This window comes from Pinus tabuliformis, chromosome 8 (assembly GCF_031772625.1).
Source record: "Pinus tabuliformis cultivar Carrire ecotype Pingquan chromosome 8, CPIR1, whole genome shotgun sequence".
NCBI classification, from domain to species: Eukaryota; Viridiplantae; Streptophyta; class Pinopsida; order Pinales; family Pinaceae; genus Pinus; species Pinus tabuliformis.
This window is the reverse complement of record NC_142294.1, coordinates 847,574,232-847,593,009: the sequence shown is the minus strand read 5'-3', so window position 1 is coordinate 847,593,009 and position 18,778 is coordinate 847,574,232. Positions and strand designations below refer to the sequence as shown.

Here is an 18,778-nt window from a genome sequence, read left to right as displayed (position 1 = left end):
AAGAAAAGGTTTGGAGAAGAAAGGAATCTACTACAGATAAATGTGGTCTAGCTTTGTGTGCACAAAGTGAGGAAAACAAGTGGTTTGTAGATAGTGGATGTTCTAAGCACATGACTGGTGACCAAAAGAAGTTTATCTCGCTAGACAAGAAGGATGGAAATGTATCTTTTGGAAGTGGATTTGCTAAGATTGTTGGTAAAGGCACAGTGACTCTCGTTAATGGCAAGGGCAAAGCACAAAATGCACTACTCGTTGAAGGACTCAAGCACAATCTTCTAAGTGTCAGCCAAATTTGTGACCAAGGACATGATATTATTTTTAGTGCCAAGGATTGTGAGATAAGAAGTCTTCTTCAGGAAAACTTGTGGGAAAAGGAGTAAGAACATCAAATAATGTATATGTTCTTAGTGAAATTCAAGAAAAATGCTACATAAGTCAAGCAGATGAAAGTTGGTTATGGCACAAGTGATTGGGACATCTAAACTTTGACAATTTGGTGAAGATCAACAAAACACAAGCAGTAAGAGACATTCCCATAATTTCAAAACTTGAAAAGGTTATTTGTGCACCATGTCAACATGGCAAGCAGACAAGGACCAACTTCAAGACCAAGGAATGTTCAACATCAAAGCCTTTGGAGATCATTCATGCATATTTATGCAAACCAACCAGAACTCTAACTCTACAAGGAGAAAGGTATTTTGTACTATTTATAGATGATTATACTAGAATGATGTGGGTATTTTTCATAAGATTTAAATTAGAGGCACTCGAATGTTTTAAGAATTTCAAGGCTCTTGTCGAAAATGAAAGGGAATCAAAAATCAAGTGCCTTAGAACAGATAGAGGTGGAGAATTTACTTCAAAAGAATTCAATGAATTTTGTGAAACACATGGAATCAAAAGGGAACTTTTGTTGCTAGAACTCCACAACAAAATGGAGTAGTTGAAAGAAGGAACAAATCTATACAAGAGATGGCAAGAACAATGTTGCTTGCAGTTGAGTTGTAGCCAAAATTTTGGAGAGAAGCAGTTGGGGTAACAATATATATTATGAATGGGGCTCAACTCCGAACAAATAGTGACAAAACTCCTTATGGACTATGGAAAGGAAGATTTGCTTCAGTACAATATTTATAATATTTCAAAGTAAATGCTTTATGAAGATCAATGATGATTCACCAAGCAAGTTCATTTCTTGAGTTGATGAAGGAATACTTCTTGGATATTCTACAAGAAACAAAGCCTACAAATGCTACAAGAATCGGTTGTGAAAGGTAGTTGAAAGCGTTGATGTAAAAATTGTTGAGGCATTTCCTAAAAAAGAAGTGGAAATCAATGAAGAAGATCCTATTCTTAGAGAACCTAATGAAGATACTCCAAAGGAAGAAAAGGAGCAAGAAAATCAAAATGAACCATCTCAAACTCCATCAAGGGTAAATTTCGTTCAAAAGCATAATCCAGAAGATCAAATTATTGGTGATGTAGATGATGGAATACAAACTCGAAGGAAGATGACAAATACACCAAAAAGGAATGATGTTGCCTTACTATCCATGTTAGAACCAAAAAATTTCACTCAAGCTAGTAAGGATCCTCATTGGATAAAAGAAATGGAAGAAGAAATGCATCAAATTGAAAAGAATGGAACATGGGAGCTAGTGCCTCGTCCAAAAGACAAAAATGTTATAGGAACCAAGTGGGTATTCAAGAACAAGATGAATGAAGATGGACAAATCATTAAAAACAAGGCAAGGTTGGTGTGCAAAGGGTACTCACAAATTAAAGGAATTGACTTTGAAGAAACCTTTGCTCCAGTAGCCCAACTGGGAGCTATAATGATGTTCTTGGCATTTGCTTGTTCAAAAGGGTTCAAAGTTTATCAAATGGACGTAAAATCAACATTTTTAAATGGTGACCTAAAGGAAGAAGTTTACATGGAACAACCAAAAGGGTTCGATTTAGCAGAAGGAAAAGACTTTGTTTGCAAATTGAAGAAAGCCTTGTATGGATTAAAACAAGCTCCAAGAGCTTGGTATGCTAGACTAGATCATTATCTTCAACAACAAGGCTTCAAAAGAGGAGTAGCTGGAAGCAATATTTACATGAAGATAGACAAAGACAACTTGTTAATCACACTTGTGTATGTTGATGACCTGATTTTTGCCAACAACAACGATGAGATGAGTCATGAATTTGCCCAAAATATGTCAAAAGAATTTGAAATTTCGATGATTGGTGAGTTATCCTACTTTCTTGGACTTCAAGTAACTCAAACCAAAGTAGGTATGTTCATCTCACAAGCAAAATATCTTAGAGATATGCTCAAGCATTTTGGGATGGAAGAATGTGTTATTGTGAGCACACCTATGACTATTGATTGCAAACTAAGTAAAGATGATGAATCCCCTTTAGTAGATGCTACTCATTACATATCAATGATTGGATCCCTCTTATATCTAACAACTTCACGACCAAATATCATGTGGGTAGTGGGAATGGTGGCAAGATTCCAATTATCCCCTAAGGAATCTCATATGCTAGCTATAAAGAGAATCCTCAGATATCTGAAAGGCACTCTTGATTTTGGATTGTGGTATCCTAAGAGCACAACACTTACCTTGACAATATACAGTGATGTGGATTGGGCAGGAAGCATTGATAATCGAAAAAGTACCAGCGGGAATGCATTCTTTCTGGGAGATCGTCTTGTATCGTGGTCTAGCAAGAAGCAATTATCCATATCTCTCCCCATAGCTGAAGCTGGGTACATAGCCACTGCAGACTATTGTACACAAATTCTATGGATGAAGGAAGCATTGAAAGATGTCAACATAGAAACTAATCAACCTATAACTATCTATTGTGAAAAAACCATTGCAATCAGTCTCTCAAAGAATCCAGCTATGCATTCAAAGATAAAACATATCCCAATCAAGTATCACTTCATTCGAGAACAGGTTGTAGAAAAAAACATCAAAATGGAATATGTCAACACCAAGGAGAAAATTGCAGATATCTTCACAAAATCCCTACCTCGAGAAGCATTCAAACATCTTCATCAAGAAGTTGCCATTGATGTCAAAGGGAGAGAGTATTGCCATCAATAACAAAGGGGGAGATTTTTGGCGTTATATAAAAATTAGTTAGTTTATAATTTATTAGGCAAAGGGCATGATCAAAGATCATGCCCGTTCACCAAGAGGCACTTGATCATGCCCGTTCACCAAGAGGCACCCAAGGCAGTGTATAGCCAAGGCCTCCCACAAAATGTAAACATCATTTATTCAATTATTAATAAAATATTTATCATGGCTTTCACTTATTAAGCTCATGTGTTTCATCTGGTATCATAGGGTTCGATTCTCTAGCAAGATGCCATCCATCTCCGTTATCCGCAGTCGTTATCTGTATCCATCGTTTATCTCTGCTATCCGCATCCACTATCTGTATCCGTTTCTGCATCCCTGTTCATTCTGCCATCCATCTCTGATATCCGATGTCTGCCTCGTTCTTTGTTGCAACCTGTCAGCATCGGCTCCCAGTTTCTCACCACACCCATCTTCACCACGATCTACCTGTGCTTCTTCGCTGCCATCCACTGTTTTCCTTCCACTACGTCCCTACTATCCGTCCAGCACACTCGTTCCCTCACGTCCGTTCACTATTACACTTGCCACTTCTGCCCAGAACTCCATCATCATTCCACCTACGACTCCCTTCCACCAGAATTTCGCGTTCCATTTCATTTAATGTTCGTACGATATATATAGTTTATATCTATAGTTCAATAAATTAAATTTTAATTAATTAGTATGTATGTTATGACTACGTAATTTAATTAATTAACTTTAATTAATTATTATATAATTTATAACTATACAAATATATATATATTTAAAAAAAAAATACAAAAGAAAAAAAATAGTTCAAGTTAAGGAAGGAATTTTAAACTAGCGGACAAATTATACACCCCCACAAACTCGTTCAATGTCATCGATGTCAATGGCTGATTTCAGCAAAAAATTGATTGATTTGGAGAATAGGATTACTAGCCACTCCGATGATTTCAACAAAAAATTAGTCGATCTCGAGAGTAAGGTTATCGGGCATTCCGACGATATCAAGAAGCTTCAGGATACGACAAATCAAATAGAACTACAGCTCGGGCAGAACCATATCCAATCCGAAATGAATCATAATCAGACAATAGCGTTGTTGAACACTTTGTGTGGAAGGATGAAGGTTACACCTGAACAACTACTCCAAGATGATGGAGGTAATCAACAGCACAATTCATCAGATTCAACAAATTCAGCAGATTCTCACGAAAAAACGGAATCTCCAAAAAAATCATCCACGCACCATCAAGGAAATAGTAACGTGAATTTTTCAAATAAGCAACTCTGGGATACATTCACCAATCAACACCCTCTTTTCACTCCACCGTTAGCAACGTATCAGCAAAAGGCAAAAATCGAGCTGCCCAAATTCAATGGGAACGAAAAATGCAACGTTGCGTGGTTGAATAAAGCAGAAGAATACTTCGAGATTTATGACATCGACAATGATGACAAAAAGATTAGGCACGCTTCCATGAAAATGGAAGGAGAAGCATATAATTGGTATATGTGGTGGAAGAAGACGACAATCGCCATCAGTTGGAGAAAATTTAAGGATGCATTCTTTAAAAGATTCCAAGGTGTAAAGGAAGAAGAGTTCTTTTCAACACTCATCAGATTACGACAAAAAGGAAGTGTGGATGAGTACACTCGAGAATGGGAGACCTTAGCAACACGAGTACCTGGGTTATCAGAATCTCATATAATTCAATCATACATCTCCGGACTTAAAACTCATCTATAAGTAGAATTTGAGCTTCATGACATTACGTCAATAGAAGTAGCAAGACGAAAAGCAAAAACTGTTGAAAAGATATTCGAACAGAGACTGTGGTCAAAACCAGAAAAAGTATATTCGAGACGAAGAATGCCCCAGTCTGTGGATATAGATAATACAAGATATGTTCCACCACATCATCGTGAAGGCGAAAAATCTAATGTACAAATACAAAAGATAAAAGAAGGCAAATGCAAATGTTGTGGCGAGAAGTGGGACCCTAAACATAGGTGTGCTAAAGGAAAAGAATCAAAGAAGCATTATCACTGTTAAGCAACTAATGATTCAAACAGTGAAGATTCTGACATAGAAGAAACAAAAGATGCCCCGGAATTCTCTCCAAATTAGATGACGGAAGTATTCCGCAAGTGTCACTATCAGCTATGGTAGGTATATCACAACCTCAGACTCTAAAATTGAAAGGACATATAAAGAAGAACAACGTAGTGGTTCTCATCGACTCTGGTAACACCTAAAATTTTTTAGATGCAACCGTGGCAAAGAGACTCAACATTTTTTCATTTCCCTTACCGAACATAAAGGTGATGGTCGCTGACGGGAAAAAGATTGAAAAGGTAGGGAAATGCCATAAGGTTAAATTGCAAATACAAGACTTTAATTTAGAATCCTCGTTCTTCATTGTACCATTAGGAGGAGTAGATGTGGTCTTAGGAATCTAATGGCTATGAACTCTAGGCACTTATGCTGCCAACCATCAAGTACAGTTCATAAGATTTAACTGGGAAGGGAAAAGGTACAAGTTATACGGATTTCAAGCACCAGAAAATAAAATCATATCATCATCCTAGATGATGAAAATGATTCGAAAAGGAGCACCAGCTTATGTAGTACAATGTCACCAATTAGAAATGTTATCTGCAAATATGATCAGTGAAGAGTCACCAGAGGTACAAGATCTAATTTAGAAGCATGAAAAGGTATTTCAAGACCTGCCTATGAAAATGCCTCCTAACAGGGAAATTGAGCATACAATAGAAGTCAAATCAGGGTTAGAGCACGTCAACATCAAGTTGTATCGATATCCACATCACCAAAAGACGAAAATTGAGAGATTAATCGAAGACCTTTTAAAGTGTGGGATCATCTCGAAAAGTAAAAGTCTGTATGCTGCTCTAGTGGTATTGGTAAGGAAGAAGGATAGTTCATTTAGGCTATGCATTGAATATAGAGGATTAAACAAAATAACGATTAAAAACAAATTCCCAATCCCCTTTATCGATGAAATGTTGGATGAACTACATGGTGCAAAATACTTCTCAAAATTGGACTTAAGGTCAGGCTATTACCAAATCAGAATCACGTTGGAAGACATACCAAAAACGACATTCTGAACACACGAAGGTCACCATGAATTTAAAGTAATGCCATTTGGGTTAACCAATGCAACAACAACATTCCAAGCCACTATGAGCGAATTATTTCTTCAATATCTTAGGAAGTTTGTATTAGTATTCTTTGATGATATTTTAATTTATAGTAAAACTTGGAAGGAGCACTTACAACATCTGGATAGAGTTCTCACACTATTGAAAGAGCATCAATTCTATGCAAAAAAATCCAAATGCACCTTTGGAAAGGAAGAAGTAGAATACCTCAGACACATTATATCCCATGAAGGCATAAAAGTGGACCCTAATTTAATCAAAGCTATAAAGGAATGGACCAAACTAGTTAATATATCCAAGCTAAGAGGGTTCTTAGGATTGACGGGATATTACCGAAGATTTATTAAAAACTATGCACATATAACTGCACCTCTGACAAACCTTTTAAAGAAGAATTCATTTCAATGGGATGAGGAAGCAAGAAGGTGTTTTGAAGAACTGAAGGAAGTTATGTCTAATGCCCCGGTATTGGCAACTCCAGATTTCTCTAAACCATTTATCATCGAGTGTGATGCTTCCGGATTCGGTATAGGCGCAGTGTTAATGCAAGAAGGGCATCCAATAGCTTTTGAAAGCAGGAAGCTCAATAAAAGAGAACGTCTCAAGTCCACATACAACAAGGAAATGCTCGCTATTATGCATGCACTAGCTAAGTGGAGACAATATCTTTTGGGAAGTAAGTTCTCCATTCGAACGGACCATAACAGTCTCCAGCACCTCCTTCAACAAAAAACACTTTCTGAAGAACAACAAAAATGGATTGAAAAAATTGTCGCCTTTGACATGGAGATACTACATAAAAGGGGAAAAGACAATGTAGTAGCAGATGCCCTATCTAGGAAGGATGAAGAACCGGCATTACTTGCAGTCTCAGTTGTTGTTCCTGAATGGCTTAATGAGATTTAAAGTGAGTATGCCAAGGATCCAGAAATAACTATGATAATCAATAACCTTCCAGACAACTCAAAATTTGAATGGAAGAATGATATTCTATGGTACAAAGGAAGAATATATATGAATGCAAACTCCAAGTTTAAATCCAAGATACTCAAGGAGTCACATGATTCACTGTCAGCCGAACAAGTAGGATTCTTTAAAACTTACTAAAATGCACGTCAATCATTCTTTTGGAAGGGGATGAGTCGTGATATTCAGAAGTATGTAGCAGAATGTGACACATGTCAAAGAAATAAAAGTAAAAATATTATGACACCTGGACTACCTTACCCCTTAAACATTCCAATTCAGAAATGGGAAGAAATACCAATCTACCTTATTGAAGGATTCCCTGTATCTTAAGGCAAGGACAAGATTTTCATATTGGTTGACAGACTCACCAAATATGCTCACTTTATGGCAATAAAGAAATCAAACTCAACTAAACAAATCGCTAAAATATTTTGCAAAAATATATATAAATTACACAGTTTTCCGAAAGTCATTGTGAGTGATAAAGATGCCAAATTCAAGGGTAATTTTTGGAAGGAATTGTTCAACCACATAGGAATATACCTAAATATGAGTTCTTCTTATCACCCTCAAACAGATGGACAAACATAGGTTGTCAATAAATGTTTGGAAGCATACCTACATTGTTACGCTACAGAAAAACAAAATAAGTGGGCTCAGTGGTTGCATCTCGTTGAATGGTGGTATAATTCTACATACATCAGCAAAAATGACCCCATTCCAAGCTTTGTATGGGTACGAACCTCTGAAATGGAAGGATCTAGCTACCATCCAGACAAATCTACCTATTGTTAAAAACCAACTAGAAGAAACCCAAAAAATCGTCCAAACCCTAAAAGAAAACTTGAATAATGCAAGGAACCGTATGAAGCAACAAGCGGACCGAAACAAAATCGAAAGAGAATTTGAAGTCAGAGAATGGGTATTTGTCAAGCTCCAGCCATACAAACAGTTGTCCTTGAAACAAAAAGGAAAAAATAAATTGGCACCGAAGTTCTATGGACCATATCAGATCAATAAAAAGATCATCCAAGTTGCATATAGTTTAAGCCTTCCAGAGAAAAGTCGTGTTCACAACGTCTTCCATGTCTCCTGCCTTAAAAGTGCACTAGACGACCATCAATCAGCGCAAACAACGCTTCCATCCCTAGATGATGAAGGGTCATTTTAGAACCAGAAGGTATCTTATCTACTAGAGAAAGGAAGCTTCGATCTCGTGCAATCAATGAATACTTGATTAAGTGGAAGGACTTACCAGAAGAAGAAGCTTCTTGGGAGACTGAAGCGTTTCATCAGCAACATCCGTCATTACGTATGCTTTGAGGACAAAGCATTCCTTTGAGAGGAAGGCAATGTTATATAAAAATTAGTTAGTTTATAATTTATTAGGAAAAGGCACCAAGAGGCACCCAAGGCAGTATATAGCCAAGGCCTCCCACAAAATGTAAACATCATCTATTCAATTATTAATAAAACATTTATCATGGCTTTCAGTTATTAAGTTCGTGTGTTTTAGTTGGATAAAGTTGTCATTGATGTCAATGATGACCCTAGCATCGTTGAAGACCTAGCCTTGTTGAAGCATACCCTAAGCCTATGCACATAAACGAATCCCTAAATATACATGCCAAATATATGAATTGAAACCCTAGCCCTAAGCCTACATATGCATAAAAGAATTCCTAAATGCATATGCCAAATACATAAATTAAAGCCCTAGCTTGTCTATGAAACCCTAAGGGTTGTCATAAAAGATATTCATGGAAGAAAAATTATCATTTTTGACATTAGAATAAATATCTTTAAAAGCCTTTTGCCCAACTTGTAGAGGGATTCAAGCCCTTTCCAACAAGTCTTCTCACATTCCTTAACTAATTGTCATTATGGACTTCATTAATTTCTCTAAAATCATAAAACTAATTTATGACCCCCTCATATCGGCTTCATTAAAATACATTGGTTGGCTCTCCCACTAGTCATGACAGTTCATATCTTTAAAAATTAGGATAAGTATATGGCAATGAACTTCGACTAAGGCATCCATCCTCGGTTCAAATAAGAAAATCAAGTGCATAATAGTGTAATAAGTTCGCAACTTGTGAACTGAAAGAAACAAAGATTGGTTTGGATGGACCTATTGAGCATCTTTCAGCGAATTGGTTTATTAAATTGCAATCCTGTGAATATTGTTTGGGCAAGTATTGTGAACCTTACGTGCTATATCTCTATGGAGATCTTGTGGAATCAGCCCTGTGGAGATAAGTTTCTAGACATCGTCTGAAGTGAATTACTTCTATTCCAAACCTATAATGAGACCTGTAGTAACACTCCTATGCGGATCTTGTGGAGAATTGATTTTGGACATGCTATGGTGTCTTATTCGGACCTATGGAGGTTGTCTATAGTTCGACCTGTGGAGAATACTTATTTTTAGACCTGTGGAAAAAGCTTGGGCACGCTTGAGAATACTTGTTTCTAGCCATCACTTGATCTATGAAAAAGTTTAAGCTTGGATATGTGAATATTCAGACCTATAGCTGCACCTCTTAGGATTTATGTTGGCATTCCATTTCAACCTGTGGAGGACACTTTCAAACCTGTGGTAGCATTTCTTTTCAGACCTGTGGAGGCACATTTCTAAAGACAAGTGTGGCTCTATGGTGACTTTTGGAGACACATTTGTGGAAGACCTTAGATCTCTCAGATTTGAAGAACAATGAAGAAATGTTGAGACAATTGGAGAATTAGAGATATTTAACAGTGAAGACTTGACATCTTTGGACAATGAACAACTTGAAGCATTGATTAGTGAAGACAACAAGCATTGAAGTAAGTTTTTAATTTGTCAATCAAGTTGGAGCTTGAAATTTTTCTAAGGATTGGAGTCCTAATAGTTTGACCAAGTTGGAGCTTAGGTTTGAAGGAGGATTACAGTCCTCCCTCAAGGTTGGTGCCTTGAGAAGAAGTTAAAATTTTATGTACAAATTGAACCCTAATTCATTGTAAAAGAGGATTGGTGTCCTCGTCATCTTGTTAATAAAATCATTATATTTTTGTCTTTTATCTTCTGGTTCATTTTGTGAACAAAAAAAAAATCTTAACTGGCATAAATAACAATTGAAAGAAATACTAATTCACCCTCAACCACCCTCCTGTCTCCCTCAGTATTGTGTTGAATGAGAGAAGACAAGGACATGAAAATGCAAAATGAACCATGCCTTTTCAAAAGGCAACAAGGCAAGTTCCATCTAGCTCATAACAAACAAGATAAAATCCAAAATAAGCATGTTAGATAAGATTCCAAAAATATCCAAAGAAAAACTATCATGAAAATATATATACCAATGATAGACTAGGGAACTTCTCTCTCGTCAAAAATAGGCCTAACAACCAAAAATAACAAAGTGCTTAGAATCCTCTTCAAAGTAAAAGACATCCCCACTACGAGAAAAGCAATCCCAAGGTACCTCTTACTTTAAGAAACAATAAAAACAATATATTTTCACTTACATTTAAACTTTGTAGAAATCACTTGAAATTTTTGGGTTTCTTTCTCCATCACCACACAAACCAATTCGTATATAAGTTTTTCTCAAAATAAAAACCCTAATTTTGACCTAATTTTGCACTTTCTCCTATCATCACCAAAATCCAAACACATGCACATCTCCATAAAGTGGGCATCCATAAAGAGTATCTATAGATGTGAAGTTTCCCAAAACATGAACTTGCTAAAAATATAAAGTTCCCCAAAATAACAAAATTCTTGAAACTCTAAAAATACTATTTCAAATCTCTCTCTACACCGTACAAGTGCCAAATATTACAATTCAAATCCAGGCATGGAAAGATACAGATATCAAGAAAACGCCCAAACTTCGTATCAATATGAAAGTGCACTAATCCTTTGACAAAAACTACTATAAATATCTCATGCAAGAAACTTGTTCAATCTTTAACATGAGAATAAAGATCAACGACTTTGTCCTAAGTCTAGGTAAAGCACTCACAAACATCATTGGAGTGAACCCACGAATCATCGATTTCAATTAAATCACTAATATATCCAAGAAACATTAATGCCAAATGAACCATTAATTTATCCATGAACCAACGTTGTCAAATCAACATGAAGCTTTGTGAAGTTCATTCTAATTGAGAACAATGTATAGTGGATTGACAACTCCGACAAACTTTGTATGAAATGTCATTAAAGAATCCTAATTAGTGAGTGAACTATCATGTTATGCAACCATCCTGTACATGGACCTCCAATTATCAATAGAGGCTCTTTTTTTAAGGAACACTATTTATAGAAACTTGTAGTGGTCCCCTTATCTAAGTTGGCGCACTATGAGGGGTTTATCTATGCCATTGAAATCACCCAAAACTTACACATGGCCTCAACTACACCAACTCAAAAGATTTTGAACCTGATATCCCCATTAACACAAGCCTCATCACCTCATTGATTACCACTAGACCACACTTCCATGAATAAAGGCCCCTATCTTCAATTATGTCATCATTGTGAGAGGTCTCCTTAATGTAAACTATAAGTGGTACACCATATTTGTTGGTTGCTTTAACACATATAGAAATAGATTGTTCATTGGAATATGGAATATGATCTTCATCTTTGCCACAAGGTTCTTTGAACTTCAACCTAGAGGTTCAAAATTCACTGAACCTAAAAAAAATTGAGATCTGGTGAACTTCATTGAACCTCATAGCCATTGAACAACTCCATAGCTCTAGTTTATAATCTCATATAACAGCTTGTAATCTATCCTTGAAGTTTCCAAGTCCATGATAGGATGTTTTATGTTTATTGATGTTGATTTCTTATTATTTTATGCTATATTTCATCTTAAGGTTAATATATGTATATATAAAAAATGTATATAAATACACCTCATCCGAACCTCATCAAAAAATTTGAACTCAAACCGAACTTAATGTTTGCCCCAAACCATGTGAATTAGATCTTCATTAGTATTCGGATTATTCTTGCTTCCTCTTTTTAATTCAAGTCATGCTCACATGTAGTATTTCTGTCTCTTTTTTATTCCAAACCCATAACTTAAGGAGGATTCACTCTGGCCTTTGACTGAGGAACAATGTGGTTTCTAACGTTCTTCAACCAAAGCACAAAATGAAACTAATACAGATATTATAAACGTAGGATTAACATCTGGTTACTAAATAGCTCTCACTTATGCAGCCATCAAATAGCTAAACCACGTAACTTGATGTAACCATTTGCAACTAAACAGAAAAAGGAATTTTCCCTAATTTACATATGCAGATGAAAAAATTGAAGAGTGCAATAATATGGCAATCATCTTCACCAATTCCGCACTGCTAAAACATTAGATTTTGAATATAGCTAGGCACCACCAAGGCTTGTACCTGCATCACGGTCATCCAGACCACCAGAATTCTAACGTTACTGACACCATGTAATGTTCTCAAGTAATTAGTTCTTACTTCTTCTCCATATTTTTGGGTTTTCTAACCATATACTTCCAACCAGAATAATCACTGCTAAGTTCATGTTATTAGTATGTCATTCACGTGTTTACAAGATTTTTTCTTCTATGTTTCATAAAAGAAGAATAACTAGCAATCTGCAATTCCGTTAATGATGGTCGCAAAGAGTTTCTAGCAAGTTCAAAATGCCGACTACAAACAGTATCGGCACAGATGTCTTCCCTGAGAGCTACTATAGCCGCTTCCCTGCAGAGACCTGCTAACTCTGCTCCTGTGAAAAACTGTGTCTGCTTAGCAATTTGTAGCAGATCAACATCATTTTCCAGCTTCATATTTCGAGTATGTACACGTAGCACTTCAATTCTTCCTTCCAAATCAGGCGGTGGCACATAAAGTACCTACATTTGGATTTTTTAAGGGCCCAAGTTACATCATATCCCAGCAAGCTTGCTAATGGAATTCAACAATGTAAATAAATTGTTCCAGGAGTAGCAAAATCATCAAAGATCAAGTTTTTGTATGAAATGTAACTCTAACCAAATCAAAGCGACCAGGACGCATAAGTGCATCATCAATTGCTTCAGGACGATTTGTAGCTCCCAGCACTAGAACTCCCTGTATGCAAACCAGAAAGTGAACACACTACATTAGCTCTTTTCTTACAATCCTAAGAAACCAAGATAATTTAATTCTCAAAATGCCAAAATCATAAAATACTTCCAGCAGTGAAAAGTAAATACTTGACCAGAACTATTATCTCTTATTGAATATGAGAGAAAAATAAAAGACTGAATAAAGTCACATGAGATGTGAAAAGTGGAAGTATAGCATACCATATCAGAGACTTTAAAATGTCATGATAAAATATGCATTGTAAGAAAATCCTTCTTTTTGTGCTTGCAAATATTGATACGAAGATAGATGTGTGCATGTGTGAAGTATACCTTTGTGATCTCCAGCCCGTCAATCTCAGTTAGTAAGGTAGACAAAAGCTTTTCTCCAACTGCAGCACCACTACCACTGGAATTTTCCTCTTCCCTTCCGTTCCTGTAACATGAATGACCTTCATTCTTAATTAAGGTAATGAACACTACCAGAAATCATAATACTATTCTCCCTCCCAAGTTTGTGTTTGCTAGAATATAGAGAGGAAATCAAATACTAAACAGCTGAATATCCTATAACTAAATAAACAAACTAAAATACAATAACGGAAGAAAATGCATAGTTAGGGACAATTTAGGTTATAGGTCAGTTTACCAAGTAGATTTTTACACAACAAAGGACATCATTTATTTGGGTGGTGTTTGTTGAGATATCAATAGGCAAGTAAAAGTGACGATTTCTTACTTGATAATTACTTGTGAAATTACTATTGGCTTATTATTATTACATTTGTATTCTTCTTTTCATCAAGCAATTACCAAAATGCAAAAATATGAAGATCACAGAGAACAAGAGACACAAGATATAGGCTCCAAGCCAGGGCAAAAACCCCACAAGAGGGAAAACCCAGAGAAATTTTTTCTTCTTATAGAATGAGATCAAAGTGAGAAATCCAAGTCCCAAGAATCCAACTTCCAAGAAACCAAGTCAAGCCCTCCAAACCTCAGTCAACAGAACTTCATCTTAACTCATGTTATTTAACAGAAATATAGCCTCAGTCACTCGCATCTACTTCAGAAATATTGTCTCAAAAAACTTGCATCAATAGCAGAAGGTAAGCCACAGAAAATTCGCATTTTTTTCAGATCTCATACCACAGAAAACTCGCATATTATCCTTTCGAACTTGCCACAGAACATTGACGAACTTGTTTTCCAAAATGAATGAGAACATGCGCCAATATATAGTTTTCATATGTGAAAAGACATATTTTTATTAATTTTCCTTTGTTCTATTCTGTTACAATCACTTATCCCAATTCTTTCTTCAATTACCAATCAAATTTAATCTTCCAATAATCAATAGCAATTGTAGATAGAACAGTAAATGCAATATACAGAAGACAATCAAGAGCAATGACAAGAGACACCAAATTTGTGTGAAAAATCCTAGATCTAACAATCTCAGGAATCCTACTGCAACCAACTAAATCTACTTCACCTAGATCGTAAATTCCATTACAAGCTTATTTCATATTTCTTCTTGAAACATTGAAGTAAATTACTGAAGCAACCTACACCAAATTAAATATGATTCTGAAACATAGAAACTGAGAAAGGAAAATAGAAACACATAGGACACCGTTATTTTTGGACAAAAGTCCCTGGAAAAACCCAATGCAGGAAAACCGGTGTAGAAGCTCTGAGGGTTTTATTATTATGCAGGAGAAAATCTGAGTACAATTCTAGGATGCTCAACTTGCAATCCGATACAAAGAGAATATTGGACAAAAGAATGGTGAAATGATCTCACCCTGTCACTGGGAGAATCAGTGACTAATCCTGTTGAACTTGAGGCTCTGTGTCACCCTTTGCGTGGCCTCTGCGCAGAACTGCGTCAATCCCGGCAGTTTCTACGTCACCCCTGTTGGTTATCACGCTGCCTCTCCTATGGATCCTTTGTTGGCTGAGAAAATCGACCTTCTGCCCCCCGGACTCACACCCCAGCTCCCGACAACTGAAACTCAACTTCCCCTAGCAGGAAACTCGACTTCCCCTCAAGGGCTACGTTGCCTTTGTGTCAACACTGTGTGGGCGAACGTCAACCTTCCTTTGGACGTCTTTTTGTCCTTCCTCTGCCTCGTACTCTCCAGAAATTCCTTCTTCCGGATTCTCACTACCCCTTTGCTGCAAGAAATTTCCTCAATCGATTTTTCCTCCTGAGAACTTCTCACTTCAGAAACTCGATTTTCTTGATCTTTTCGTGTGTTTTCCAAATGACCCTCAAGCCCCTTCTTATATCTTTCTATTGGACAACCAACGACCTAGATTAAATCTTAATCAAAGGATCAAATCGTTTTGGCTTGATCCATGTCTTTTTCTAGATGTTTCACCCATGCTTAGATTAATACCCATTAATATTTTAATTTTCCTAAGTTTAGACCTAGGAACCTCATTAAAAGTATTAATTATTTTAATAAAATCACTTCTGGGTGGAATTTCCCAAAACACTTTCTGGGTTCTTTGGAATGCATATCCCCAAGCCTCCCTGCAAAATTTGAGGCTTAGAGCACATTCGATGCTACCCCAAATCAACACTCCCTCTTAGCAAGGAATGTGCTCTAGAATTATACTTCTACTGCATACTGCTCTGACTCTGAAGCATCGTCCTCTACGCTTCTGATGTCTGACATGTTGTCCACCAACTACTGCGTTGTTGCTGCTATTGTACTGCTGCCTTTGACACTGCCACTGCCAATGCTACATCTGTACTACATCTCCCTCTCAAATGTTGCATATGTTATGCTGCTAGCACTGCCACTACTAACACTGCATCCGTACTGCAACTCAGTTGCTGAGAGAAGCAACTAAAAACACCCAAAACTGGACATGTATCCAATGGATACACCTCGATGCTGAAAGCTTGACTGATGCTAGTCCCACAATGTCTTCTAAAGCCACTGTGCTTATGAAGCTTTGCACTGTGCCTCCATGCACTGTTGCCTCTTTGCTTTGTGTTGTTGCATCTGTTGCTCCACCACTCCATGGCACCAACTAAAAACTCCTCCATCCCGCTACTACTGATCATGGGCTCCTGTAGCAAAGTGATGATCCAAGAGGTGGGTTGCTCAAGGATCCTATCCATCTATAGCTCTATCGAACTACAGTTCTATATCAGCCCACCTCCCTCCTGGAGGTATCTTGGCTGTCATGGCGAACTCCTCCTATTCAATCTTTCTGGCTGCAACCTTAGGATCATGCTTCTCATCTTTGTCATTTTTCTTCAAAGGACACTGGGATGCATAGTGGCCCATCTTGCCACATTTGAAACATTTCACCTTGGAGACGTCCTTCTTTCGTCTCTGTTTCCCTTGTTGTTCCTTCGATGCAAGGGTTGTGTTATCCTCCTCCTCTACTTTGGGCTTCGACCCATTGCTACTGCTGCTTCCGTCAAGTTTGACCTTGACCAGGTCTCTCCTCAGCTCTTCTTGTTTCAGAGTTGCCCACATCTCGTCCCAATTTGGCAATGTTGCTCTGCCTAGAATACTCTGGACGAAGACTTGCTGTTCATGCGAGACAGAATTTAGAGCAAGTCTCACTAACTCCGAATCCTGAGGTGTGTGCCCCGCAGCCGACAAATCATCATGAGTCTCCTTTAGTTTCGTGAGGAATGGATCCACACGTTCTCCCTTCTGCATTTGCGCAAATCTCAACTTCTGTTCTAAGTACATCTTTTGCTGCTCGGAAGATCCCTGATACAATGTGGCCAAGGAATCCCACATCTCCTTAGCAGTCCCTCTTCTAGCAACGTGACATACCACATGATCCTTGACTCCATCCAGGATCATCCTCTTGGCCTTCATCATCTCAGCTCTGTACTTCTTTAGCGGATGTGCATCCGCAGGGACAGCGACCACACTATCAACATACGTCTTAAGGGCATGCTCATCTAGAAGGAAAGGCATTCTAGCCTTCCAGATGACGTAGTTGGAAGCCCCATCCAATCTGTCCTAATCCCTCAAGCCACAAGTTGCCATATCCTCCGAAAAATGTCGAACAACTCCCTCTTTCTCCCTACTGCGTAGCTTCTAGGCTGGCTTACGCACTCCCTAATGGCACTGGTAAGTTTGTTGCTCCTCTGCTACCCAGTAACTGAGAAATACTGATTTCCTCAGCAAGAAACCACTGAGGAAGTATTCCCTCACTATGCGATCTGCTTCCTTCCTCCAACGGCTTTTCTGCCTAGCACTCAGCTTGCAAAAAATTGCGTCCCTATAGCTCTGTGTTGAGGCTCTGCATGGCTCCCTCTGCCTTGGCAAGTTTTCGATTCGACAGTCTTACCTCTTTGTTAGCTCACTCAGACAGAAACAACCTCGAAAATATAGCCCTCTTAGCTAGAACTGTGGAATCCCTCAGGGGATTCGAACTGTTGCTTGCTACAGCAAGTTGGCTCTTGCTTCAGTGCTAGATCTTCTCTTCCTGTTTCACATCAACAGCTCTGATACCATGTGAAAATTCCTAGATCTAACAATCTGAAGAATCTTATTGAAACCAGCGGAATCTACTTCACCTAGATCGTAAATTCCATTACAAACTTATGTCAGATTTCTTCTTGAAACATTGAAGTAAATTACTGAAGCAGCCTACACCAAATTAAATACGATTTTGAAACATAGAAACTAAGCAAGGAAAATAGAAACACATAGGACACCGTTATTTTTGGACATAATTCCCTAGAAAAACCCAATGCAGGAAAACTGGTGCAGCAGCTCTGAGGGTTTTATTATTATGCAGGAGAAAATTTGAGTACAATTCTAGGATGTTCAACTAGCAATCGGATACAAAGAGAATATTGGACAAAAGAATGGTGAAATGATCTCAGCCTGTCACTGTGTGAATCAGTGACTGATCCTGCTGAACTAGAGGCTCTACGTCACCCTATGTGTGGCCTCTGCACAAAACTGCATCACCCTCTGTGTGGCCTCTGCACAAAACTGCGTCACCCTCTACGTGGCCTCTGCGCAGAACTATGTCACCCCCGTCAGTGTCCACGTCACCCCTGCTGGGTATCTCGATGCCTCTCCTATGGATCCTCTGCTGGCTGAAAAAATCAACCTTCTGCCTCCTAGACTCACACCCCGGGTCCCGGCAACTGAAACTCGACTTCCCCTCAAGGACTGTGCTACCTCTGTGTCAACACTATGTGGAACAGCGTCAGCCTTCCTCTGGGCGTCTTTTTGTCCTCCCTCTGCCTCGTACTCTCCAGAAATTCCTTCCTCCGAATTCTCATTGCCCCTCTACTGCAAGAAATCTCCTCAAGTGATTTTTCCTCCTGAGAACTTCTCACTTCAGAAAATCAACTTTCTTGATCTCTCGATGTGTTTTCCAAATGACCCTCAAGCCCCT

At 37.9% G+C, this 18,778-nt stretch overlaps 1 protein-coding gene across 4 annotated transcripts in view; it reads right to left on the bottom strand.

Annotated features, from left to right (window-relative positions):
* Window positions 1–12,543: 12,543 nt before the first annotated feature.
* Window positions 12,544–18,778, bottom strand: part of CDC48B (cell division cycle 48B) — a 287,793-nt gene continuing 281,558 nt past the window's right edge. For all 4 annotated transcript variants that reach the window (XM_089372954.1, XM_089372953.1, XM_089372955.1 and 1 more), the window contains 3 exons: window positions 13,712–13,814; window positions 13,305–13,382; window positions 12,544–13,165 (listed from right to left, as the gene is read on the bottom strand). In XM_089372954.1, coding sequence (XP_089229080.1) covers window positions 12,848–13,165; window positions 13,305–13,382; window positions 13,712–13,814 — 499 coding nt within the window. In that variant the 3' untranslated portion in view covers window positions 12,544–12,847. The remainder of the gene's footprint in view (window positions 13,166–13,304; window positions 13,383–13,711; window positions 13,815–18,778) is intronic.